The 25,775-nt window shown below is 40.9% G+C and overlaps 1 protein-coding gene across 1 annotated transcript in view; it reads right to left on the bottom strand.

Annotated features, from left to right (window-relative positions):
- HECTD4 (HECT domain E3 ubiquitin protein ligase 4) overlaps positions 1-25,775 on the bottom strand; it is a gene marked incomplete at its 5' end in the record, with an annotated part of 190,514 nt that overhangs the window by 54,213 nt on the left and 110,526 nt on the right. The window contains 17 exons of the mRNA XM_082667923.1: positions 1,888-2,051; positions 4,133-4,212; positions 4,498-4,646; positions 4,766-4,927; positions 6,094-6,197; positions 14,370-14,485; positions 15,395-15,564; positions 15,961-16,125; positions 16,592-16,774; positions 17,582-17,717; positions 18,421-18,623; positions 19,635-19,716; positions 20,675-20,864; positions 21,095-21,375; positions 22,495-22,648; positions 24,661-24,845; positions 25,530-25,676. Coding sequence (XP_082524049.1) covers positions 1,888-2,051; positions 4,133-4,212; positions 4,498-4,646; positions 4,766-4,927; positions 6,094-6,197; positions 14,370-14,485; positions 15,395-15,564; positions 15,961-16,125; positions 16,592-16,774; positions 17,582-17,717; positions 18,421-18,623; positions 19,635-19,716; positions 20,675-20,864; positions 21,095-21,375; positions 22,495-22,648; positions 24,661-24,845; positions 25,530-25,676 — 2,671 coding nt within the window. The remainder of the gene's footprint in view (positions 1-1,887; positions 2,052-4,132; positions 4,213-4,497; positions 4,647-4,765; positions 4,928-6,093; positions 6,198-14,369; positions 14,486-15,394; positions 15,565-15,960; positions 16,126-16,591; positions 16,775-17,581; positions 17,718-18,420; positions 18,624-19,634; positions 19,717-20,674; positions 20,865-21,094; positions 21,376-22,494; positions 22,649-24,660; positions 24,846-25,529; positions 25,677-25,775) is intronic.

Below are 25,775 nucleotides of genomic sequence, written 5' to 3'. Positions count from 1 at the left end.
AGTGTAAGTGGGTACCATCCAATCCGTTGAGGGTCTGAATAAAACAATAGGCAGAGGAAGGAGGAATTAAACCCTTTTTCCCTGCACCACTGCTTGAGCTAGGATATCTCATCCCATCTTCTCTTGCCCTCCTAGGACGCAGACTGAATCACACCACCAGCTCTCCTGGGTCCCTGGCCTACAGACAGCAGGTCATGAGACTTCTCAGTCTCCATACTAACAGGAGTCAATTCCTCAAAATAAATCTCCCCTCCCACCTCTGTCTACACACACACACACACACTCTCTCTCTCTCTCTCTGTGTGTATATATATATATATATATATATATATATATATATATATATATATAGCTCCTATTGTGGGGTGTTTTTTTGTTTTGTTTTGTTTTTTGCCACACCACGTGGCATGTGGGATCTTAGTTCCCCCGACCAGGAATGGAACCCGTGCTCCCTGCAGTGGAAGCATGGAGTCTTCACCACTGGACTGCCAGGGAAGTCCCTCTGTCCTATTGGTTCTGTTTCTCTGGAGAACCTTGACTGATACACACAGTGTTTATTAGTTTGTGATTATATACATACACATATATATTTATGCAAATGTTTGACTAATGTCTGACTCCTCCAACTGGTTTTAACTTCATGAAGACAAAGACCATATCTGTTTTGCTCATTGTTATTATATGTCCAGAGCTTAGCACACTACTTAATATATAGTAGGTACTCAATAAATATTTGCTGAATGAATGAATAGAACAGGCTGCCTTAAATTATTGACATCTTTAATTCACTGCACAAAGTGAGAAAAGATGCTACTATCAGAGGCATGGTACAGGGCCAGATTCTACAAGATCTTCTAAGTCATTATAAAGACTTGGGCTTTTACAACATAGACATGGGAAGCCACTGACTTGTTGAGAGTAGAGGAGTGACATACATGATCTAACCAACATTTTTAAGGAATCACTGTGGCTGCTGTGTTGAAAAGATGTGTAAAAGGGCAAGAACTAAGGGGCTGGTAGGGAAGGGAGATAGAAGAATATTGTAACGTGCTACCCAGAAGATAAGGGTGGCTGGGCCATGACTTAAGTGGTCAGATTCCAGATACATTTTGAAGGTAGGGTCAACAAGGTTTGCTGACAGACTGGATGTGGAGCAGGAGGAAAAGAGAAGTCAAGAAGGATGCCAAGGTTTTTGGCCTTAGAACTGTAAGGATGGAGGTGCCACTTCCCAAGACAAGGAAGGCTAGGGAAGAAGCAGGTTAGGGTATGGGGCAGAGTTAGGCTCAGTCTTAGACATGTTAACTTTGACATGCCAATGGAACATCTATTTCTAAATGTTGCCTAGACTGCTGAATATCTGTGTCTGGAATTTAGGGAGAGATCTGGGCTGGAGATAAGGACTTGGGAGCTACCGCCGTGTAGTGAGTAGTAATGTTTCACAGAACATTAACTGTTAATAGATGCTCCTTTAAAAACAAAAGAGTTCCATGATTAAGTATATGTGCAGGGATGCTGGGTTAAATAAAGTTGAAGTTTTGAATCTTTACCGAAGGATTCCTCTGAGCTTCTGACATACTAAAGTGACCCGAGACGGTCACGTTCAAAACTTACTTAATGACAGACTCATTTTACTGCCATTGGAAAGAACACTAGTGTCCCTTGCATTGTAGTTTTGGAAAGACTGCCAAAAGGAAGTCAAAGCAGTTAAGCACTCAGGTTCAATGCAAAGGAAGGACCCACTTCTTCAGGTTTGTTTGTGGTTCCTTCTGTTATCAGGTACCACATGTTACGTCAACAAGGCCACGTTTGGTGTCTTTAATTTTTCCATTCTTGATGGAATAAATTACTGAGGAGAATTTTGTTTCCTTTCCCAAAAAGATAACCTGCCTTTTTCTGAATGTGAACCACAGGCCACATCCCACCCGAGACATCTTCAAGATACGGTGAGAGGCGCTGCCCGCAGTATGTGAAGTACACTCGGCCTTTGGCTGGCTGCCCTGGAGGAGGAGGCGTTCCCTCGGTTCTCTCCCAGCCAATTCCTGCCACGTCACCTAGGGCAGAGAACAGGACGGAAACACTTTTTTTTTCCTTTTATTGACTATTAACTGAACTTTCAATTTGCAACTGGCATGAGACTACATATCATTGACTATCTTGGCTTTTATTTATTCATGCCATCAGCTACAGGTGAAAAAGATATGGAGTACCTTGTATTTATATATAGAGAGAGTAACACAATAGAAATAAACAATTTCTGTTTAGAAGAACAAAAATACCTAGTGTCTGAGGTTAAGTTACTTACCACAATTACACATTAAATTTAGCTTTTATTTTCCAGGCAGCCAAGACAAAAAGGGAAAACACTGGGTATGATTTTTTTTTGGGGGGGGGGTATGATTTTTTAATAGAGGAATACAAGTTTTTCTCTTTTGACGTGTACCAGATTACTTATGCATAAAGGTAAAAAGGTATTATTTTCTCAGTAAGTTTGCAGAAGACTTAGAAAGGATCTAAAAAAATATAATTTTAAACTCAACCTACAATGTAAGCTAAACATACACCATTAAATCACATTCTGTCCCCTTACTCACATGTATTTAAGGCATTTTTGCAGGAAGCGAAGATCATATAAGCCAAGCTGTTTTCTGATGAAGTGACTAGATATTGTGGTAGAACTTAAAGAACCAAGGGGACCATATCCACCACATCAGCACTATTAGAGGCTGTCTCAGGCAAGCTGCTAGCACACGTAGCTTTAAAATTAACCTGTTGTAAACTCTCCAATAAGCGCATGAAGTTCTGTGATTCTGTTTTTGATCAGAGTCTCATATGATTTTGAAACCACTAGGCTGGGCTTCCCAATGGCTGGGGACTTGTCACTGTTCACTATGGCACCCGAAGGGCCCAGAAGAGGGCCCAGCATGTAGGAGATGCTCAAAGAGTATCTGCTGGTCAACAGACACTGAAAGTGTTGGTACAGAGATTGGGATCCTGTTGTAATAAGTGGGTTCCTAATTCCTATTCCCACACAGACACATTTCTCTGAGAAAGGGGTAGTATGTTTGCTTGAGGTCTGGTCCAAAATATTCTCAAAAACTAAAGTATGATCAAACAAAATAACAATCAACTATAACAAACGAATAGAACGCCCACTATGGATCCCCTGCTGTCTCTACTACCCCTCGCTTTGTGCTTAAAGCACTTAAGTACTCAGCTGAGATTACAGAGTTCTCTCCATAAAGTAAGAGAGAAACAACTTGCCAGGAAGTAATTTCCAAGGCATAACTTGACCATAGCTGAAAATACCATGCTCACTGGAAAAGTGCAATTTAATAAACAGCTCCCTCAAGGATAAGCAAAATTACCCCCCAGACTGCTACAAGAAGTTATCTATTGGGTTCAGTGACTTAGTAACCCCTACGCAAGCATCCAAGATCATCTATTATACTTAATAATTTCAGTTTTATCAGAGATGATGCTAAGATGTACTGTCTGAAAATAAGTAGCCAACATGTTTGGCTGCTTCTAATGTCAAGAGGACAGTGTCTATATTTTGCTACTTCTGGAGCAGGTAGGACTGATCCCAATTCATCTACTATTACCAGATGAAGTTAGTTATATGGAGGCTTAAAAAGAAGAGGGGAAAGATTTTCTTTTTATTGAATTGACTACGTGACTGAAACATCTGGGCAGAAGATGTGACGAAGCTGGACCAGATGTTTAGGCTACCAAGAGCAAAGTCTACAGCATGTATCTTTACCTATTGATAATGAATTTCTTGAGTGCCTCAAGGCAACTGGTAGAGGGTTTTTTTTCAAGCTATTCATCAATGAAAAGCTGATAAAAGACCAAATTTTGGAGAAAAGCAAAATCTCAGATTCTTCTGATGATGGAGGAACGAAAGTCAATGTGACTCCTAAGTTACCAGATGGAGGCTTTAATGATAACAGTGCCTCATAAAATGAGAGGTTTTGTGTAAACTAGGGGACAACAATGACAAGTATTTCATTTTCACTGGAAGACAGTGTCTGTTTTCAGTTGCCAAGTTTCATTAATTTTAACCTATTTTGACCCAGACCTGGGAACAACAGAAATACACAGGGTTAAAAAAAAAAACTCCCACCGCACTCACCAGGAGAGAGAGTCACGTCTAAGCGAACGCTCTTCCACTGTAATAAACTGGAGCCGTTGTAGTGCACGGCTCGGCCATTGCTGTGAAAAAAACAAAGAGAAGTCAAAGACAAGGCTAATCAGTCAACACAGAGGAAGGTAAGTAGTGAACAGTAGCATGAGAGTAATCAGAAGAGAAATCCTAAGAGCTATTCTCATTCACTAAATATGAGTATATTTCCAGCTAATATTTTCTACATTTTTTAGAGTAGAGATTAAAATGATATTACTTTAGTTTTAAAACACCCACATGAAAAAAAAAAACCCACCCACATCCACTACTTTTTTTTTTTTTTTTTTTTAATAATAGTGTTAGTAGCCACTTACTTATGGAAAAGACAAGTGCCCACTGGATTAGTCCAAGCCCCATCTCTTTTCTCTGCTTCTGTAGCAAAGCCAAAGGAAACTATTGGTCCAGTGTCATCATCACTATCTCCATAGGAAACAATTTCAATTTCCCAGTAGAAAGATGGGGCCTGAAGAAACACAAGAAGTGCGCAGACAATCAGAGGGCTCACTGTGGGCCCTTGAACTTCCTCTTTCTCTCACATTTGAAGGAAAGAGGCAGAAGACAGTATGTCATGTGATTTCTCACCTGAATGGGCAGTGGTGAGGTGGCATAGATAAATGTGCCCCGGGGCAGACCGCCCCCAGCGCTGGGGTCAGCAAGGAAGGTGACGGAAGTGAGGTGCGATGAGAACATGCAGGCTCGGACAGGTGGAAATACTCGTGAGGGGCTCCATGTAATCTCTTTGGGCTGCATTGGGGAAAGACACCCTCATTCAATAGAATTGCAAACACAAAATGGAGATGTTGAGATTTCAAGTGACATTTCTTCTTTTACAGATTTCTAACTTTCTTATCTTGAAATAATTTCAAAGCTACAGAAAAACTGCAAGAATACAGCAACTTTTGTATACTCTTACCTAGATGCACTGATTTTTTTGTGATAAAATTCACATAACGTACAATTCATCCAGTTAAGGTGTACAATTTAATGGTTTTTAGTATATTCACAGAGTTGTGCAACCATCACCACAATCTAATTTTAGAACATTCCTGTCCCCCTTAAAAGAAATGGTACCCATTAGAAGTCAATTCCCATCCTTCTCTCCTTCCCAGTCCCTGGCAACTACTTATCTGTCTGTTTTCTGTCTCTATGGATTTGCCTGCTCTGGACATTACAAGAAATGGAATCATACAATATGTGGTCTTTTGTGACTGGCTTCTTTCACTTAGCATGATTCAAGGTTTATCCATATTGTAGCATGTATTACCACTTCATTAATTTTAAAGGTTGAATAATATTCCATTGTATGAATATACCCATTTTATGCATTCATTCATCAGTTGGTGGACATTTACATTGTTTCTCTTTTTCGGCTATTATGAATCATGCTGCTAAGAACATTCACAGAATGCCAATATTGAACATTTTTGCCTCTTTTGCTTTTTTTTTTCCCCAGTGTAACTTGTTTTTCCCCGAGTCTGCTTTTTCTTTTGTTTTATTCACTAGTTTGTTGTATATTTTAGATTGCACATGTAAGTGATATCACACAGTGCTGACTTTCTCTGTGCCACTTTGGCTTTTTAGTCACTCTTTCTCTCTATGTATACTTATTATTATGAGATGAACTATAGATCTAATTTCAAAAACGTTTTCTTTTTCTGTTATTGATAACATAGAAATTATTTACAAATCAATGAGTTCTGCTACCCTGCTATAATCTTTCGATATTCTGAATGACAAATCAACGTGCTTTGACATTCAAGGATGAGAGCATGTCACTGCAGAGCATACACCTCCAAATGGCTTTGCAAACACCCATTCTCAGTGCCATTAACATGCTGCTGGGCATTCTGTAATTCTTCAGGCGCGTGCTGCAGACAGGCAGCAGGTGTGGGACACTGCAGAGGGCTCACCTGTCTCCGGTCAGCCTGCAGTGGAGGTGGCGGGGGCCGAGCACAGTCCCGGTAGAGCATCCTCAGCCGTTCACACTGCACTTCCACAACTGCCAGTCGCTCTCCTGGAGAGGGAGACATTGAATATGTGAAAATAAGTCCTACAACTCCTGAGAGGGCTCCAACTCTTTTGGAGTAGGGTCAGAGCAATAAAATGCTTACAAAAGAAGATTATTCAAATTCTTACAAAAGAGCAAATATCCTGAGACATCTTTGTCTACTACGTGTAGCTCAGCAGCAAAGCAATGGGGTCAAGTGCATAGGCTCTGGCGTTAGGCTGCCTGGATTCAGAATCTGGATCCATTACTTGATATTTACCATCTCACTTCCAAAATAGGGGTAATAATAGTACCTGTGCCTCACAGGGTGGCTGTGAAGATGAGCTAAAATAACACAAGTAGAGCCTTTAGCCAAGTCCCTGGCACAGGGCAAACACTCAATAAATGAAAGCTCTTATTATCATCTACTAAATGAAAACTACTATTTTTTTTTTAAATTTATTTTTGGCTGCGTTGGGTCTTCGTTGCTGTGTGCAGGCTTTCTCTAGTTTCAGCGAGCGGGGGCTACTCTTCGTTGAGGTGCACGGGCTTCTCATTGCGGTGGCTTCTCTTGTTGCAGAGCACGGGCTCTAGGCGCGCACGCTTCAGTAGTTGTGGCACACGGGCTTAGTTGCTCCGCGGCATGTGGGATCTTCCTGGGCCAGGGCTCGAATCCATGTCCCCTGCATTGGTAGGCAGATTCTTAACCACTGCGCCACCAGGGAAGTTCCTGAAAACTATTACTCTTATCATCTAAATTGATTTTCTAGAAGTCTATAACCTGCTGAACATCTCCTATGAGCAAGGCACAGTGCTAGATGTTGGAAAATACAAAGTTAATACGAGCTGAAGTCTCCGGTCTGGGAGAGATAAGACATGTATATGCATACACACATACAATAAAGAACATAGTGCAAGGCTAGAGTGTGTTATTATGTGACATAAGACACAAACATAGGCACAGAGGTGTGACTTCATTCCAGAAGCTAGAAAGGCTTAATAATCAGATCTCAGAAAAGTCAGAATTTCAATAAGCAGAGAAGGAAGGGAATTCTGGATGGCTTGGCACTGTGACACTACTCTAGAATAGTCAAGAGTTAGATGTCTCAGGAGTACCTCACATGACACACAAAAATTCAAAATGGATCAAAGACCTAAAAAACCTATAGCTAAAACTCTAACTCCCAGAAGAAAATACTGGTATAAATATTTATGACTTCAGATTAGGCAATGGTTTCTGAGATAGGATACACAAAGCACAAGCAATGAAAGAAAATTTGAGAAACTGGATTCATAAAAATGAAAAATCTTCATGCTTCAGGGCTTCCCTGGTGGCGCAGTGGTTGAGAATCCGCCTGCCGATGCAGGGGACACGGGTTCATGCCCCGGTCTGGGAAGATCCCACATGCCGTGGAGCGGCTGGGCCCGTGAGCCATGGCCACTGAGCCTGTGCGTCCGGAGCCTGTGCTCCGCAACGGGAGAGGCCACAGCAGTGAGAGGCCCGTGTACCGCAAAAAAAAAAAAAAAAAAAAAAATCTTTGTGCTTCAAAAGACACTTGAGAAAGTGAAAAGATAACCCACAGAATGGGAGGGAGTACTTATAAATCATATCTGATCAGGGACAAGTATACCTAGAATATATAAAGAACTGTTATAACTCAACAATAAAAAGACAAATAACCTAACTAAAAACAGGCAGCAAAGCTGAATAGATATTTGTCCAAAGAAGATATACAAATGGTCAATACATATGTGAAAAGATGCTCAACGTCATTGGTCATTAGGAAAAGGCAAATGAGATACCATTTCACACCTACTAAGCTAGTTATAATAAAAAAGACAGTACCAGTGTTGGCTAGAGTATGGAGTAACCGGGACCCTCATACGTTGCTGGTGGGAATGTAATAAGCACAGCCACTTTCGAAAATGGTCCCTCAAAAAAGGAAGCAGTTCCTCAAGTTAAAACATAGAACTGCTGTAAGACCCAGCAATTCCACTCCTATATATATGTAACAGAATTGAAAACATAGTCATATGCACAAAAACTTGTATATGAATGTTTATAGCAGCATTATTCATAATAGCCAAAAGTTAGAAACAACACAAGTATTCATAAATTGATCAATGGATAAACAAAATGGTCTATCCATACAATGGAAAGGTATTCAGCCATGAAAAGTAATGAACTACTTGATACCTGCCACAATATGGACAAACCTTGAAAACATTATGCTAAGTGAAAGAAACCAGACACAAAAGGCCACACACATACTATATGATTCCATTTATATGAAATGCCCAGAACAGGCAAATCCATAGAGACAGGAAGTAGACTGACGGTTGTCAGGGGCTATGGGAAGGGGGGGGGGGATAACGAATATAGAGGGTTTTCTTCGCGGGGGGTGGTTATAAATGTTCTGGAATTAGTGGTGATGGCTGCACAGCTCTGAATGTATCGGGTTGGCCAGAAAGCTCGATAAGGTTTTTCTGTAACATCTTATCGAAAAACCTGAACGAACTTTCTGGCCAGCCCAATGTAAAAACCCACTGAATCGTACGCTTTAAAATGGTAAATTGTGTGGTATGCAAATTATATTTCAACTTAAAAAGATGTCTTAGGAAGAATAAGATGTACTCTAATAAAAGTAAACCACAGAATATGTTTAGGATAGTAGCAAGAAAGATTTATTGACATACCTAGTACCTACAGACACTTAAGACACCTAATATAATCCAATGATATGGATTAGAGAGTGATCAAAGATAAAATAGTCAAAGTGGAGCCAGGAGTGAGGCCAGGCCATGAGGTACGTGTCTAGTGTTCTTTATTTACACCTGGGAGTCAGGGACACAAGTCTAGATCTGTGCTTGCCAATAGACAAACCAAAGAGGGGGAAACTATTTAGTTATAGATTCGTGGAGTCCATTACATAAATGTAAAACTGGCTACTCATAAAGAGCCCAATTATTTTTAATAAACATTTTCCAATTATTTTTGTTAAAATGACTTAAAAGTTATTCTGAGAGACCTGATACACAGAATGCTGGAGGATACAGTGAATAACATCTGCAGCAGTGTCCTTATAAGCAACCAGTAACAAGTGTCATGGAGATACTTCAATGTAGATAGGTGGAATCAGACCAAATAATAAGGGAAAAGCAATTCTTAGGAAGAAGGAAGGGAGTGGGGGCTGTTTGGCAGAGTTGAGGCATGTCTGCCATGAAGTAGGCTTAACATAAGAGGAGATTTTTATAGCATCTAGTATGAGAATAAAAAGCTCCTAAGCTACAAATTCAAGAAAGAAAAGGCTGATTGTATTGTACTTTCGCCATAGTAACAAGTAAGTGCCAGACCCGGCTGTAAATTCATTCCAATCTATAAATGACAACTTAACAGTAGTAACTGCACTTAGGAAAGCCAGCCTCTCAGTGACAGCTCTATGCACCTGACAAGCAGCCACTCAAATCAGGGCTTCAGGAAGGTAACTGTGATGACAATGGGAAAATACAAAGTGCGAGAAGGAAAAGTTTGGAGAATAATGCATATGCCTAAACATGAGATAAAAAGTACCCGACTTAAAGAGCTGGTAGTGGAGATGAACAGAAAAGAGATAAATTTCAGGAGCATTTCAAAGGAAGAATCAGATATGGCAACTGATTGGATGTGGAAGGACTCAGTGTCTGAGGGTCAACAATAGCCCGAGTATAACCAAGAATAGGGAATTCGGAAAGGAGAGTGGATTCCAGAGTAAATGATGACTTTGGTTTTAAATGTGGTATATTCATGAGGCTGGGGCTTGCAGGGGGTTCCTTCTATGAAAAATAGCTACCAGGCCTGCACCTCAAGAGAAGGACTGCCCACAGCAGAAGCCATGAAAGCACAAGGAAGGGCAGATAAAGCAAAGAAGGTGGGTCAAGGCAAAACTTAGAGCAGTTTCTTCAAGTGAGCTGTGAGGGCCACTTGCATCACACTGCCCAGGCCCACCCTTGACTTCTAACTTTTTGGTGGAGCTTGGAAAGCATTTTAAACGTGCCTCCCAGAGATTCTTACAAACTTTCCAAGTGTGAGAACCTCTGGCTCAGGGAATGTGTACATTTAGGAAGGAGGGAGAAAAGGAAATCTGAGAGATTCTGCTATCTGTAAGAGTATAAAAAAAAAGTTGAGAACTTTTTCGGTTTCTATATGTCTCTTCTTCAGTTTCACAATCTATTTCCTATGCTGTTTCAACCAAGGGATCCAGTTAACTCCCCAGGAATATTTCTTTCTTTCTTTCTTTTTCTTTTTTTTTTAGTATTTATTTATTTATTTGGCTGCGTCGGGTCTTAGTTGCGGCATGCGGGATCTTCGTTGCCGCGTGCAGGATCTTCATTACAGCTGTGGGATCTTTAGTTGCGGCATGTGGGATCTAGTTCCCTGACCAGGGGTCGAACCCGGACCTGCATTGGGAGCCCAGAGTCTTAGACACTGGACCACCAGGGAAGTCCCCAGGTATATTTCTTTATGAGAAAAAGCTCTGTAGTGCTATCTTCCTAGACCAAATGGAATTAGGTACTCTTTTCTTTGGGTTAGAGAAGCTATAAAATTTAGCTATGAGTGAGTTAACATTACAGTGGCCAAGTCCGTGGCTTAATTCATCCCAGATGAAGTAAAATAATAAAAGAAACTCATTGAAAATTTTTTCATTTTAGAGAATCAATATATTATCACATATACATTTTATGACACTTTCATATATGAAATTTAAAAATCTTGATACATTAAAAAATAAAAATCAGGGACTTTCCTGGTGGTGAAGTGGTTAAGAATCCACCTGCCAAGGCAGGGGACACAAGTTCGAGCCCTGGTCTGGGAAGATCACACATGCTGTGGAGCAACTAAGCGCATGCACCACAACTACTGAGCCGGCGCTCTAGAGCCCGCGAGCCACAACTACTGGGCCTGTGTGCCACAACTACTGAAGCCTGCGTGCCTAGAGCTTGTGCTCCACAACAAGAGAAGCCACTGCAATGAGAAGGCTGTGTACTGCAATGAAGAGTAGCCCCCGCTCGCGGCAACTAGAGAAAGCCCGTGCGCAGCAACAAAGACCCAACGCAGCCAAAAAAATAAAATAAAATAAATAAATAAATAAATAATCGAAGAACTCTTTCTCCTCTACCCACCACTTTGGATCTAATTTATTAAACAGCATTTCTTCTGAGCACAGGCTCTGACTCCCTAGCAGGCTATAAGAATCCACTACTGGGGCTTCCCTGGTGGCGGAGTGGTTAAGAATCTGTCTGCCAGTGCAGGGGACATGGGTTCAAGCCCTGGTCTGGGAAGATCCCGCATGCTGTGGAGCAACCAAGCCCATGTGCCACAGCTACTGAGCCTGTGCTCTAGAGCTGGTGAGCCACAACTACTGAAGCCCGCATGCCTGGAGTCCATGCTCCACAACAAGAGAAGCCACCACAATGAGAAGCCCACGTACCGCAACGAAGAGTAGCCCCCGCTCACCCCAGCTAGAGAAAGCCCACATGCAGCAATGAAGACCCAACACAGACAAAAATAAAAACAAATAAATTAATTAAAAAGAAAAAAAAAAGAATCCACTACTGTGTTGAAAAGTAATTCAGATATGGGTTTTTTTTTTTTTTTTTTTTGCTACATTGGGTCTTCGTTGCTGCACACAAGCTTTCTCTAGTTGCAGCGAGCGGGGGCTACTCTTCGTTGCAGTGTGCGGGCTTCTCATTGCGGTGGCTTTTCTTGCTGTGGAGCATGGGCTCTAGGTGCATGGACTTCAGTAGTTGTGGCACACGGGCCCAGTAGTTGTGGCTCACAGGCTCTAGAGCGCAGGCTCAGTAGTTGTGGCACACGGGCTTAGTCGCTCCGCGGCATGTGGGATCTTCCTGGACCAGGGCTTGAACTCATGTCCCCTGCCTTGGCAGGCGGATTCTTAACCACTGCGCTACCAGTGAAGCCCTGTTTTTGTTTTTGTTTAAATACAGGTAAATGACTCAGGAATCAGCAAACTTGGATATCTACATTTAACCTCAGAGTTCTTTCTGATAATCTAATAAGTGAGTTATTAAGGACTGTTGCACTTGACATAGGACAGTATTTTAGAATATAAATCGCTAATGTATAAGCTCATAGTCTTCTCTTCTGTAAAAATTAGTAAGAACTTCCCCCATGTTTCTTTCCAACTCCTTCTTACCACAGGGTTCTTTTCCACAGAAAAAAATGGGTTAGTGGGTTATTATTAAAACCATTTGCTCTAAATTATTACGATTCCTGGCTTGTACATTAAGTACCAAAGTTAATTTCACAGAGTAAGACCCCTTTATTCCATAAAATATATAAAAGATACCCAGAAAGAGTCCTATAGAATAGTAAGTGATTCATTCAGCAAGTTATATGCTTGCTAAAATCAGTCAAATAAGTCTTAGGATGCAATCTAAGCCAAGAATATTGAAAGCAGAGGCAGGGAACTACATACCGTAAGTACAAAAGTAAATTATAAGCAAGTATTTAGCATAAGTAAGTTCACCCAAGAAAGCAAGCTCCTTTTCTTTTGTTCTTTTTCCCTTTTCTTGGGGTCTCTCTGAGGTTTTTTTTTTTAATATTTTATTTATTTATTTATTTGGTTGCACCAGGCCTTAGTTGTGGCAGGCAGCCTCCTTAGTTGTGGCACATGTGCTCCTCAGAGCTCACTGGCTCTTTAGTTGTGGCAGGACAACTCTTAGTTGTGGCATGCATGTGGGATCTAGTTCCCTGACCAGGGATCGAACCCAGGCCCCCTGCATTGGAGCATGGTGTCTTAACCACTGCGCCACCAGGGAAGTCCCTCTGAGGTTTTTTTTAACAGTTGTTGGCTCCAGAGAACCATGCTTATTAAGGGAAGGAGATTTGAGAAGTAAAACAGATATAGAATGAAGACAAAAAGTGAAAACAAACCAACAGAAATCACTGCCACATGAAAAAGGATAAAAATTTAAGGACAGAAAAGAGATTAGAGAGTTACTGAAAAAAAGCAAACAGCATGAGAGACAGTAAATAATATAGATAACAGAAATGACCAAAAAAAAAAAAAAAAGGATAAAACGAAAACCATTAGGGAAGGGAAGGATACCCACTTCTTCCTTACAGTTTATGAAAATGCTAGTAATAGAGCATTGGAGAAATGCTAATCTAATTGTGAACAATTACATTTACAGTCCTACTATGTCCTTGGGGATAAAGCGTAAATTTTCACTTAAAAAACACCCAGGCCAACTATCAATTTACAGGAAATTTGAGGACCAAAGGACACATTAAATGACACCACAGGATATAATCAGCAAAATCCAGACTGTGGGAAACTCTTCAACAAATAAGTTGCAAGGGAAGAAAAGATACTGAGGGGAATTTTTTAAAAAAGAGATTTAAAAGACAGCAATGAATTATAATAGATGAACTTTATTTGGATCCTGATTCAAATAAACAAATGTAAAAACAAGTATTACTTTATGAGAACATTAGGAAGTTGAACACTGACTAGATATTTAATAATATTAAAGAATTACTGTAAATTTTTTAGATGTGATACTGACATTGTAGTTATTTTAAGAGTCCTTATTTTTGACACACATACTAAATTATTGATGGATAAAATAAAGGAATATCTAAAAATCTGATTAAAAATAATCCAGGAGGGTGCAGCGTAGATGAAACAGGATTGGCTATGAGTTGATAACTGTTGAAACTAGATGATGGAAACGTGAGGGTTCATTATACTAAAAAAGTCTCTCTATTCTTGTATTTGTTTGAACTTTTCCATAAACACACACACACAAAGATGGATGTTAGTGCAAATTCTTGATTCTGAATTCAAATGTGGCCAATGACAATAGTCAGAAAGTATCTGCAGCTCTAAGGACAGCTCATACATAATTCTAATTGAGAAATAAAGGCAACTGATTAATATGAATGGGGAAAAGAAAACACTCTGACATAGTGGTCCTAAAGTTAAATTGAAAAATGCTGATTTCCTAGTTGGCATATACTGAAGGTTTTTATTTACATTTCTAGATCTGAAATGAAAGTAAATTGTGGTAAGTGTTGTGTTTAGAGTTCAGCTGTTGGAAGTGTACATGAAAACAGTTAACATTCCATTATCAAATTATAAATGTGCTGACCAAACTTAAGACAATAGGGTAGAAAGGAAAGTAACAGGTACTTACCAGCACTGCATTCCTGGGCTACTAGGTTGAGAACTTCAACAGCTGCTGGACACTGCTGTATGAATTCTTCACAAAATAAGCTGTCTTCTAAAAGCTGGGCCATGACCAGGCATGCTCTTAATGTTAAAAGATTTACAATATTTCAAAGTCATCAATGGTCATTCTCTAAAAAGTCAACTGTGAAAAACATTTCAATCAATTTTATCCTCTAATTTAAACAAGGTTCAAACTCCCCATTCCTCTTGCTTTTTTTATGAGCTGGACTGGCTGGGAAGTATATAACTTCTCTTTTCCCCCGCATAGTAACTGCTGACACTGCGTGGACAATTGGAAAAGGGAAAAATGGCTGCCACCTCCCTAAATGAAGTCACCAAGTGCCAGGTGAGAAATCAGCACCATCTCTTAACAGCTCTTCCTAACCGGCGCTCCATGGGCAATATTAATGTTCTGGGAACAAGAGAGGTCCAAACGCTTGGGAAATCTGTATGCTGATCTCTCTCACCTAACTCAAAACACATATTAGAACTTTCTGACAAGTTTCATTGTCAAAAGAAACTTGCTGTTGTTTCATTGTAAATAAATGTATTTTCTTTCCAACTCCAGTACTTGCGAGCATTCCCTAATTTTCTCCTCAGCAGTCTGGAAAGCAGATGGACCAGATAGGTACTAACGTGGTCCGAACCACTTTAAAAAAGGCAAAGCTGCAGAAGAATTCCTGTGACAGGACAAAGTTCTTTAACCAAAGCAAATCAGTGGAGCCTTATGTATGTGCTCTATATATCAATCATATTTTGTTTATTTACTTTCTTAGGGAAACAGCTAAACTTTATTTCAAAGCGCAGAAACAGGGGAATGCAACAAAAACTGTAGTAAACATAGCACAAGAGGATAGTTTCTGTTACTCAGTTTGGCATGAAGTTCACGCTGCGGACCCACTAAGCCTGGTGCAGAGGGGCCCATGGAGGACCCCTGTCTCTGTGCCTGCACCACCTCAGCACATTAGGGGATCTTTGGAGGGTGCTCACCTTGTTCTTATTTCAGCCAGGAGCCGAACGACTGCCATCACAGGAGCTGACCCATCTCCTGTTGCAGGAAGTGAGGTATGAATAGAGAGACTTCCCTCCTGAGGAAGCAACATGGACTGGACTGCCTGTACTACCTTCTCAGTAATGGACAGTTTATGAAGAGGCAATGCCTGATGGCGGTGGGGGGAGGGGCATGGCAAAAAGTTAAATTCAAGTAGTTAGTTTATAAGAAATGAGGGTGTTATTATCATCTGGAGTTAATTCTCAAAATTTCAGTTAAAAAGAATCAAATCACCATACAGAATTGCAAGCTAGACCCAAACAATTAAACATACAATACACTGTGGAATATTCCAAACCAAAGAAATGAATTTTGTCGTCCAGGTAAAAATTTCCACACAAATGTTACTATTAAATGATTATGCCCAATAGGTAAATACACGTCACAAGCAAAATTTAAGAAAACCAAGTATTTGTGCTTCTGTACTGTGTATGTGCATATTACTCATTACAGTACGGTTACCATCTGCAGTAACATTTTAAGATGCATTTAAAAATCACCTTACCTCTGATCTTGGAACACAAAGTCTAGACAATGGAATAGTCAGTGTGTCTGATGCTTGCGACGTCTTTCTACAGTCTATGGGTGGGCATTTGACTGTAGCTATACCTTCCTGTTCATTGATAGAAGCCACTACTCCGACGCTTCCTGATATTCCTCTACCTAAAACCTAGAGACACAGAGGGATTAGCACTACCTACCAGCTCTGATGGTGTGAGCAATTATCTGATGTGACAAGTGGGAAGAGGAAACTTACAGCTGTCATTACCGGCATTACAGTAATAGTTTCTTATAACGCAGATACCAAGCCCTGAACATGAGTTAAAATAATAGGTCCTAAAACCTTACATCGAGGTGATCACAATATGATACAAATTCACACTTTCAATTCTAAAATACTGCCAATATTACCACCACCACAGGACACAAGTATTGTAGTTAACATTACACGGTATTGTACTAATATCTGACTAATCGGCAGCATAGTGTGGATTAGAAGCCACGAGTTTCTTAGCTTAAAGGAACAAGGATTTTTGTCCAACTGGGTGGATGATACTTGTCTTACAAATGAGCAATTAATCAATGGACTTATATACAGGGGAAAGCGATGACTTGGGAAAATGGTGGCTGGTTACCTGAACCTCAGACCCTATCTTGATTGTCTCTTTGAAGCCTCCAAGTGCACACAGTGCAGCGACAGCCTGGCGGGCGATTCTCTGAAGTTTGGCGAGTTTTCTGCCACTACTGCTGCCATTTTCCAGAATGCTTTCTGCATATTTCCCCAATTGTGGAATGTACATCAGCGCACGAGACAGAACCTAAGTGTAAGAAGCAGCCCATGCAGTGGGAGATAAAGCTCTGGTTGTTTTGATACTAAGCATGATGCAGTGTCTACAACAGTGCCTGGGTCCCATGTGCTAAAGGAACTCTGGATATGAGAGGGGTGAAATAATTATCAGGTATGACCACTGACATTCTTGGCACATCTGCCTTACGTGATTGGACAGAACTGGAAATACACAACCTCAAAATATGGGAGAATCAAACACTGTTAATAAAACCCCTAAACTAAAGCAAAAATTTATTTGCAGGAAAACCATAACAGCATACTACCTACATCTCAACACCCAAGTACCTTTAGGACACGTTATAAGGTGTTCATATCACGAATGACTGGGAAAAGGGAAATTGATTACCAAACCCTAGTTTTCAGGAAACTGAACTATTGTTTGTAAAGATGAATTACTGACAGAGCACTCAGGGAGTGTAAACCACACAGAGGCCTCCTTGGGACTTAGTAAGTACACTTAACAAATCCAATAAAGCAAGGCCGCATGATTTCCTCATGTTAGTACCAATCGAATACAAGCAAGAAGGAGAAACAAGGAGTGCCATTCTTTTCCTGAGAACACTAGCCTGCCTTCCGTGAAATCAGAACTGGCAGTGAAAGGGGATGTGGGTTAACAGAGTTGAAGCTACTGAATCAAAGCAAATTTCAGGGGAAATACAGTTAACAAGTATATCTGGCCAGTTTGGGAACTCTCTCTTTGTTAGAATGTCCTTTGCTAGAACAGAACATTAACTTCTGTCTTGCTTCCTGTTTTAAGCAGCAACAGCGTACTAGCCTTCTCTGCTGTCGTGGTCCATATCTGAGCAGCATTTGACTCAGGCGCCATCAGCAAGCTGTGAAGCAAGGCGATCACTTCTGCGGCCATGCTGTTTGCCACATGCCCACTGATGAAAGGTCGGACAGGGTCGGTCCTGCAAGTGTCAACAGGGAAAAGTGTCAGTGCCCAGTGATGGTGAATAAGGCAGATGAGTGGCTTCAGGCTTGGCACCAGATGCAAACATTTTCTAGTTATAAATACTGGAAAAAGTGCGTTTCAGTGACTCCCATTCTTTCTGGTAACTGAAGAAGCCTTGGAAACAATGGACCTCAAACCTTTAACTGTATAAACCACTGTGATCAAGGAAAGGACCTACACTACATCTGCCTCTGGCTGGCAAGCACAGAACCTCACACAAACTTCCCAGGGGCAACACACATTTATCTTTCCTCCAACTAGAAAGAAGCTTCTGTGTACAGTTGGGATGGTGACAAGTATCGTTTGGATGAAGTAAAGGCAGCAAGGACAGTTTACTATTTCCGCTACTCAAAAAAACTATAGCTGGTGTTCCTGGTGGTGGCCTTTCTCAAAAAAAAAACAATCCTCCAGCCACAGATGTCCACTCAGCTCGGAGGGCCTCCCTATTTGTCCCTCACAACCTCGGATCCACCTGGATGGTCATCACTTTCTGACTTGACTTTGAGAACAACTACTACAACGGATGGGTATTTTAAGCCCTCAGTCCTCATTTCCAGCAGGTCAAGGGGAGGATATAAAATTAAAACCCTCAAAACAAATCCTTTACAAAGTAAGTCTGAGAAGAGTGCAGACAGCTTCCACCCTGTGAAAGGTTTTACCTGGCAAGTTCAGAGTTCCTCTCTCGGCAAATGGAAGTTTGGGCGGTTTTCTTCTTGTCCCCTGTGGACAGTCCACTCACAGTCTCTGGGTTGAGCGATTCCACGGGTGGCCCAACGCTGACGATGAGGCCTGACTGTGCCCACTTGGTTGCTTTTCGCAGAGCAGCTGCCGCCTCTTCTGTAATCACCTCACAGCAGCCACCCTGGGGATCAGATTGAAGACATTCATATTCTTTTTGCTCTTCTCAGCACTATACTTTAAAAAATCTGTTTCCCCTAATCCAGGCTCATTTTTATAAATTCATATATTAAAATATTATATGTAGAAAGTTAAATCTCCACAAACATCCTTTGTCCTCATCCAGTCAGAGATCACTGTTAGTCCTCTAGAATTTTTTCCATGCAGATTCTGACATACATAATCATAGGCCACGCTACGCAGTTTTGATTTCTTTTTTATCAGTTATCAAAACATCATGAATTGTGATCATTGATATGAACCTGATACCATAAAATATCATGAATATCCATGTCTATATATTTAGACCTACCTGATTATTTTTATAGTTGTACAGTATTTCATTATATGAATGTAATAATTTCTTTAACAAATCCCCTATTTATGGGTACACAGATTCTATTTTGTTTTTTACAAACAGAACTGCCAAGGACAGGCTTGTCTCTGGATACTTGAAAATGCCTATTTACCCTCACCTTGGCAATAATGGGTACCATCGATCTTAACATTATCAGTGCGACAGGTAAAGATGATACACTACTATTGTTTTATTACCTCCCTTTAATTATTTATTGTGTAATCTGTGAACCTGAGCATAATTTTTATATTTTCATGGGCTTTTTTGTCTTTATTTCTTATTATCTATTATTATTACTCTTTTAACCTTTCACCCTATGGTCACTTTTTTTTTTTTTTTGATCACTTTTAAAGTATTTTTAGGCTGTAGAACTTTCTTAACAGAGCTAAGAAAATTTCTAGGTCAAAACCAAGAGTTCTCTTCTACATTTTAACGTTAATGATACACTGATTTTGACTAGTTCTCTTGAAAATGGCCTCAGTTAAGCCACTGTCTTCAATTTCTCACCCTGTGGTAACTTGAAATTAAAAAAAAAAATTTCTCCTGAAAACCTGAAGCCTGGCATATGTTCTTCGACTGTGGGTCTTGGCGGAGCGGGTTCCTTCATATTGGGGTTACCTTTGTCATGTCTCGGTCCATTTTCACGACTTTCTCCATGTTGGCACCAGTACCAAGTCGGAAGGGCCGTCCTTCTGAGCTACTAAAATGGGAAGGCAGAGAGAGGCAATGAGTTTACAGGCATGGTCACAGATGGGGGAGGCCTCAGTGAGTGATCTAAATCCCAAAGTGAGGGGATTTTAAGAACAGCCTGGATTGCTGCCTTGGTGTGAATGACTGGATCTTCCTTTCTAATAATTCAGCTCCCCCTGCCTCCTAAACCTGGCTCTCAAAAAAATCTTTCACCAAATTTGTACTATGACGTTTCACAGTGCCCAGGAATGTTCCTTGGAAGTTTCTTCATCTATGTGCTGACTTGCCCTGACCACGCTTAGTAGTGCTTTCGGCTGCCATGATGGCAGACAAGGGATCCAATTATGAGGATGACACCATCATTCAATCATTTATTTGAAGAGAGGACTCTTCCATCTGAGACATAAACACCTCTCCTAAATTCCCTTGTGCTCTGTGGGATCTTCTCGTTGTCCTGGATTCCACTGACAGGGCCCTGTAGATTTGTAAACTTTGGACAGTAATTATATATTTTTACTTCCTTGTTGAGCAATCATACCATTCATCCTTCGATTAAATAAAGCTATAAAAAAGTTTCTTATTTCTTCACTTCACAGTCAATGGTATCCCTAAATTTACTGATGGCTGAAGGATGCCAATAACTGAAAACCAAGCTGCATTATTCCTTCTCAAAGCCCAGGTCACACTATAGACTCCTCGTAGGACACAAATGATACATTCTCAACAGGATTTTCACTCTGTTGGGTCTGGAGAGACAGTACCTTTGGGTTCTGCATCAGAGGGACCTGCATTTATATTTCAGCTCTGCCTCAGTTTCTCCATATGTAATGACAGGGATGATAGTAACATTGATTACCTCTTAGGGGTGTTAAGAGGGCTGAGACAGTTGATACCTGTAAGGGGCTTACTCAGCACAGTGCCTGCGACATGGCTAGTGCTTGATGGCATATAGCTATTACAATCATCACCTTAGTAATGGTTGGAGAACTTCATGGGATGACTGGTCTTCCCGCTTGTGGATAAAGATAGAGAGCTTGCCATCCACTGCTTCACTCTCTTCTCCAGGGTCTTTATCTCCTTTTAAGGAACTCTTGGGGCTGATTTTTGTCAACGTGGTGTCAGGTTCGGAAGCGGTTGGAGAAAGGACTGTCTGACATCCTTTAAGCAAACAAAAAAATTGCGAAGTTGTTTGTGCGGCTCCCCTGTATAAGGAAAGCACTGGCTTTGGAATCTCTCTTCCTCCCTCTCTCCCGCTCGTTCCTTCTCCGCTCTCTCTCCCTTTTATCACAGGAAGCACAGCTGCAGTTGTGGACAAGGGAAAGCTCGGTCTGACCGTCCACAGGAAGTGAGCGCCTCAGTGCCAGTCTTCCGTCCAGGAGGCTACTCACCTGGGACCACGTAATCTGCTAGCTTTGCTAAGAGCAACGAGGCGATCTTGGACGCTGGGTCGCTGGGATCCTCTTGCTCGCTGTTTAGGGAGGGGACAGAATAGCTCCAGGGTGGGAGCTCCACATTCCCACAGTCTTCTACGCTCATCAGCGGGAGTGCCGCCCGGCACAGCTGAAGAATGATAAGAACCAGCTTTGGGGACGGGCGTTGGTCAAGCAGCAGGGAGAGGAGTTTGGACACACAAGCTGGCTGGCTCAGGATGGCTTTACCTATGTGACTCCTGCAAAAGGAGGAAGAAAAGGTCCACAATGCTGAGAATGTTATCTACAGAAATTCAGAAGCAGAAGTTCCCTAGATGAGGTTGAACAAACTGATGACTTCATATTTAATGAGGAAGACACAGATTTGGCAATACGTTTTTATGAAGGAGAATTAAGGGTTTTTGTAAACATCCGATGAAAGCTCATAATTGACCAATAATACTTTAAAAGATTTTTGAATATTTTCTGATACTTGATGTTTATTTAATTGAGATCCTATAGTTCAGTACGATTCACAGAACACCAAGACTTAGAAACCCAAGCTAGGAGGCTTTTAGTTTAGTCTTTTATTCCTCTTTAAGAAGTGCTTCAAGACCAGAGATCATACAGTGTTGTACTGGCCTCAAGAGTCTGGGATCTGCCACAGCTGAACCTGTTACATTTCAGCAGAAACCAAAGAATAAGCAGCCTTATGTGGACAAGCTTTTGTGGGCCTCACAGCTCACACATGATTAAACCTCCACAGAGTATCTTCTTTTAAAGACACAGCATGAGAAGGCGAATTAATTACAGGTCCTGGCTGATTATCCTTTAATCTTGCTATAATGAAGGTAAAGATGTTTGGTTACTGAATGCAATTGTATTGACTCAAAAGGCTAGCAGCTGTTGCCAGTCAAGTATTGAAGCAAATGATAATATGTTATTTTATGATGTAGATATTCACCTAAATAATTTTCTTATTTTGGAACTAAATGCTATTTTTCAATGACTTCATCCTCTGCTATTTTTCTTGATGCAGGAGCATATCAGGATGGCCTAGTAAGATGTTTCTAAAGACAACCACCCGCAAAGGAAGCCAAATCACTCAGAGGAAAAGCCACCTCCTCCCACAGCTCCAGCCAGGCCTTCCTTTTTTTTTTTTTTTTTTTGCGGTACACGGGCCTCTCACTGTTGTGGTCTCTCCTGTTGCGGAGCACAGGCTCCGGACGCGCAGGCTCAGCGGCCATGGCTCACGGGCCTAGCCGCTCTGCGGCATGTGGGATCTTCCTGGACCAGGGCACAAACCCGTGTCCTCTGCATCGGCAGGCGGACTCTCAACCACTGCGCCACCAGGGAAGCCCCAGCTGGGCCTTCCTTACCTCGAGAGGTCATTGAGAAGACTCAGGACGTCCTGGAGGGCATCATTCCCGGCAGCCTGGTTGCCACAGCTCTCTGTCGCTCGGGCGAGGTGGTTAGTGAGAAGGCTGGACACCTGACGGGCCAGACCTGAGTGCACAGCGTCTGTGGAGCCGCCTTCAGAGTGCAAGAAAGGAGAAGCACAGTGAAAGCTCCAGGAAGGCATGGCGAGTCTGCAGGTGTGGTGAGCCTGCATTAAAGCCCTCCCTTCGCCCAATTTTCCTTTAACCTGCTCAGTATTTCATTAGCCATCCAATTAGTGTCTCCTCATTAGATAACAACTGAACATGAACAAGGTAACAGTAACTTGAGAAATGATTCAGTGTTGGGGAAAGACATTCCTCTTAATTAAAACTGAATATAATTCATCCACACAAAACCCAGAAACATACTTTGATTGACAGGCAAGAATCACCATTTTACTGTGATGAAAATATCTTGATTTTTTTTTTTTTTTAGTGAGGTACAGTTTATGTACAATATAAGTTACAGGTGTATAACACAGTGACTCGTAATTTTTAAAGGTTGTACTCCATTCATAGTTATTATATAATATTGGCTATATTCCCTATGTTGTACAATATACCCTCGTAGCTTATTTTTTACACAATAGTTTGTACTGCTTAGTCCCCTACCCCTATAGTGCCCCTCCCCGCCCCTCTTCCCACTGGTAACCACTAGCTTGCCCTCTATATCTGCGAGTCTGTTTCTGTTTTGGAAAACGTCTTGATGTTTAACTCACACCCTACCTCTTCTCAAACACAATAAAAGACATTTTGGAGTCTTTCTATTTTCATTGTAGTTCCAGAGCCTTCCCCAAACATCTCTCGTAAAGGCCACAAAAATTACTTGCCATTTACTGTTCATTCTACCTAGAAGTCTTCTTTATCCTTCAAGAAGAACTCACATGTCACCTTCTTTGGGGAGCTTTGCCTGATCCCTAGCACAGCTGGTCTGTAGGGACCTCTATGCTCCCATAGCACTTTGTGTGCACCTTGATCATGGCATTGATTGCCCGGTAATTATTTGTTCATTGGTCTATTTCCCCCACTGGACCATATATATATATATATATTTTTTTTTTTTTACATGAATCATCACAGCATCTTTATTTTTAATTGGACCATATTTTTTAAGGTGAGGAACGATGCCTTATTCATCTTATGCCTGGCTCTCAGGACAATAAGACACAGAGTGAATGAATAAATAAACAAGCTATATACCTGGGATACTATGGAGAAGTTATCCTTCAAGTTTACTTTTTAAATTGGATTGGTGACTGAAAATATAATCTGAAAATAGCACCTCAAAAGTGCAACTGGAAAATCATTGCATAAAAATATTTATTCGGACACCGTTAGCAGTGTTGACAGAAAGGAAATGAAAGATGTCTTCAATTTCCTGGGGTTACTGTACTCCTTTCAGATGGTTATCATTCCTCCCCACCCCCGCAGCTTTACTGAGGTATGATTAGCAAATAAAAATTGTATATATTCAGATTGTAGAACGTGAATTTTTTAAAAGGTGTACAACGTGATGATTTAATATGCATATGCATTGTGAAATGATTACCACAATCAAGTTAGTGAATACATCCATCACCTCCCATAGTTACCTTTCTGTGTGTGTGGGAGGGGATAAGAACACAAGATTAATTCTCTCAGCAACTTTCAAGTATATATAAAGTATTATTAATTCTAATCACAATGCTGTACATTAGATCTCCAGAACTTATTCATCTTATAACTGAAAGTTTGTCCCTTTGAACAACATCTCCCCATTTCCCCCGCCCCCTAACCGTGGCAACCACTGTTCTACTGTTTCTATGAGTTTGGCTTTTTTAGATTCCACATAGAAGTGAGATGGCTGCAGTATTTGTCTTTCTGTGTCTGGCTTATTTTACTTAGCATAATGTCCTCCAGGTTAGGATACTCTTTACTGTCATAGAGTAGTAAATTTTCATAGAACCATGCCGATGAAGAGGCTCCCATGATAACATAATTGATTCAACCAATCTACTTATGTAATTTAATATAGCTTTTCTTTCCCCCATCCAGCACAAATACTTAATACATAAACACATCAATAGAAGAAATCAATGAGCTCTAGAAAGGAATCCTGCTTCTCACCTTCTTCTTTTTCCCATTCAACACAGCGGTTGGCAAGCACCTGGAAGGCTGCCCAGGCCATGGTGGCCACCTTCTGCTTCTTGGTTTGTTTCTCACTGGAGCTGGACTCAGTCTGACTGCTCAAGCTGCACAGTCGATCCATGAGCTGAACAAGGCCACTGCGCACCAGGCACTTCTCTTCACTCCTGGGCCAGGCAGAAAGGGTTGAATGAAAGAAATATAACTGATTAGCCCTTAGGAACTTCTCACTTAAGATTCAGGTTATCAAAGGGTCATAAAACATGTCAGTATAGTTTCTTGTCCACAACTTAGGATACCAATGTATAACTCAACATAGAAATTTTTTAGAATGAGTATTTTCCTTCATAAATAATGAACGTCAAGTTCTGGTTAGTTCGTATACAACAGCAAAGTAAAAATCGATGGAATCAACACAAGGTTACCATAATAGAAAAAAACTACATACTTTATCATAAGGGGATTCAAAGAATGACTTCATGAATTCTTGACATTTTCAAACTATTAATCAAGTAACTAAGAGAGGAAATAAATGTGCAAAGGCAAAAAATTTTGCTCAGTATATAAGTAATTTCCTAGGGACCTATTTCTTTCCTTCAAACTTCTCCATTTTGACACTGTAATATAATTCCCTAATGGGGATCCACGCTTGATCATGCAGGAACTCAACAATAAGGAATTTACATAGTAACTTTAAGTGTCTGTCAGGAGACAAGCTCATTTAATCAGAGTGATAGTGTCACTGGATAATCAAAACCAAAAAATCCAATTTTTTAATTAAAAAATATTTCTGTTTAATCAACTACATTGTGGTGTACCTTACTAACAATAAAAAGCATTTCCTTGCTTACCTGGTGTAAGGTATAGTACATAAGAGTCCGATGCTATTCGCACAAGCGATAGGGTAACGGGCGCACAAAGAGACAACAGAAGTCATGGTCTCGCCGAAGGCTTCCTGGACCTGCTCGACCATCCCACCACAGGTTAGTTCTTCAATTCTAGGGAACAGAACCAAAGCTCAGACTTCCTCAACCATGTCAAGAACGGCGATAGTGAACACAAGAGCAAGAGAGTTCTTCTGAGAAACCCAAGAGTGT

Source organism: Grampus griseus (assembly GCF_964374135.1).
Source record: "Grampus griseus genome assembly, chromosome: 12".
NCBI classification, from domain to species: domain Eukaryota; kingdom Metazoa; phylum Chordata; class Mammalia; order Artiodactyla; family Delphinidae; genus Grampus; species Grampus griseus.
The sequence above is the reverse complement of the archived record's forward strand: the minus strand, read 5'-3'. Positions and strand labels throughout refer to the sequence as shown.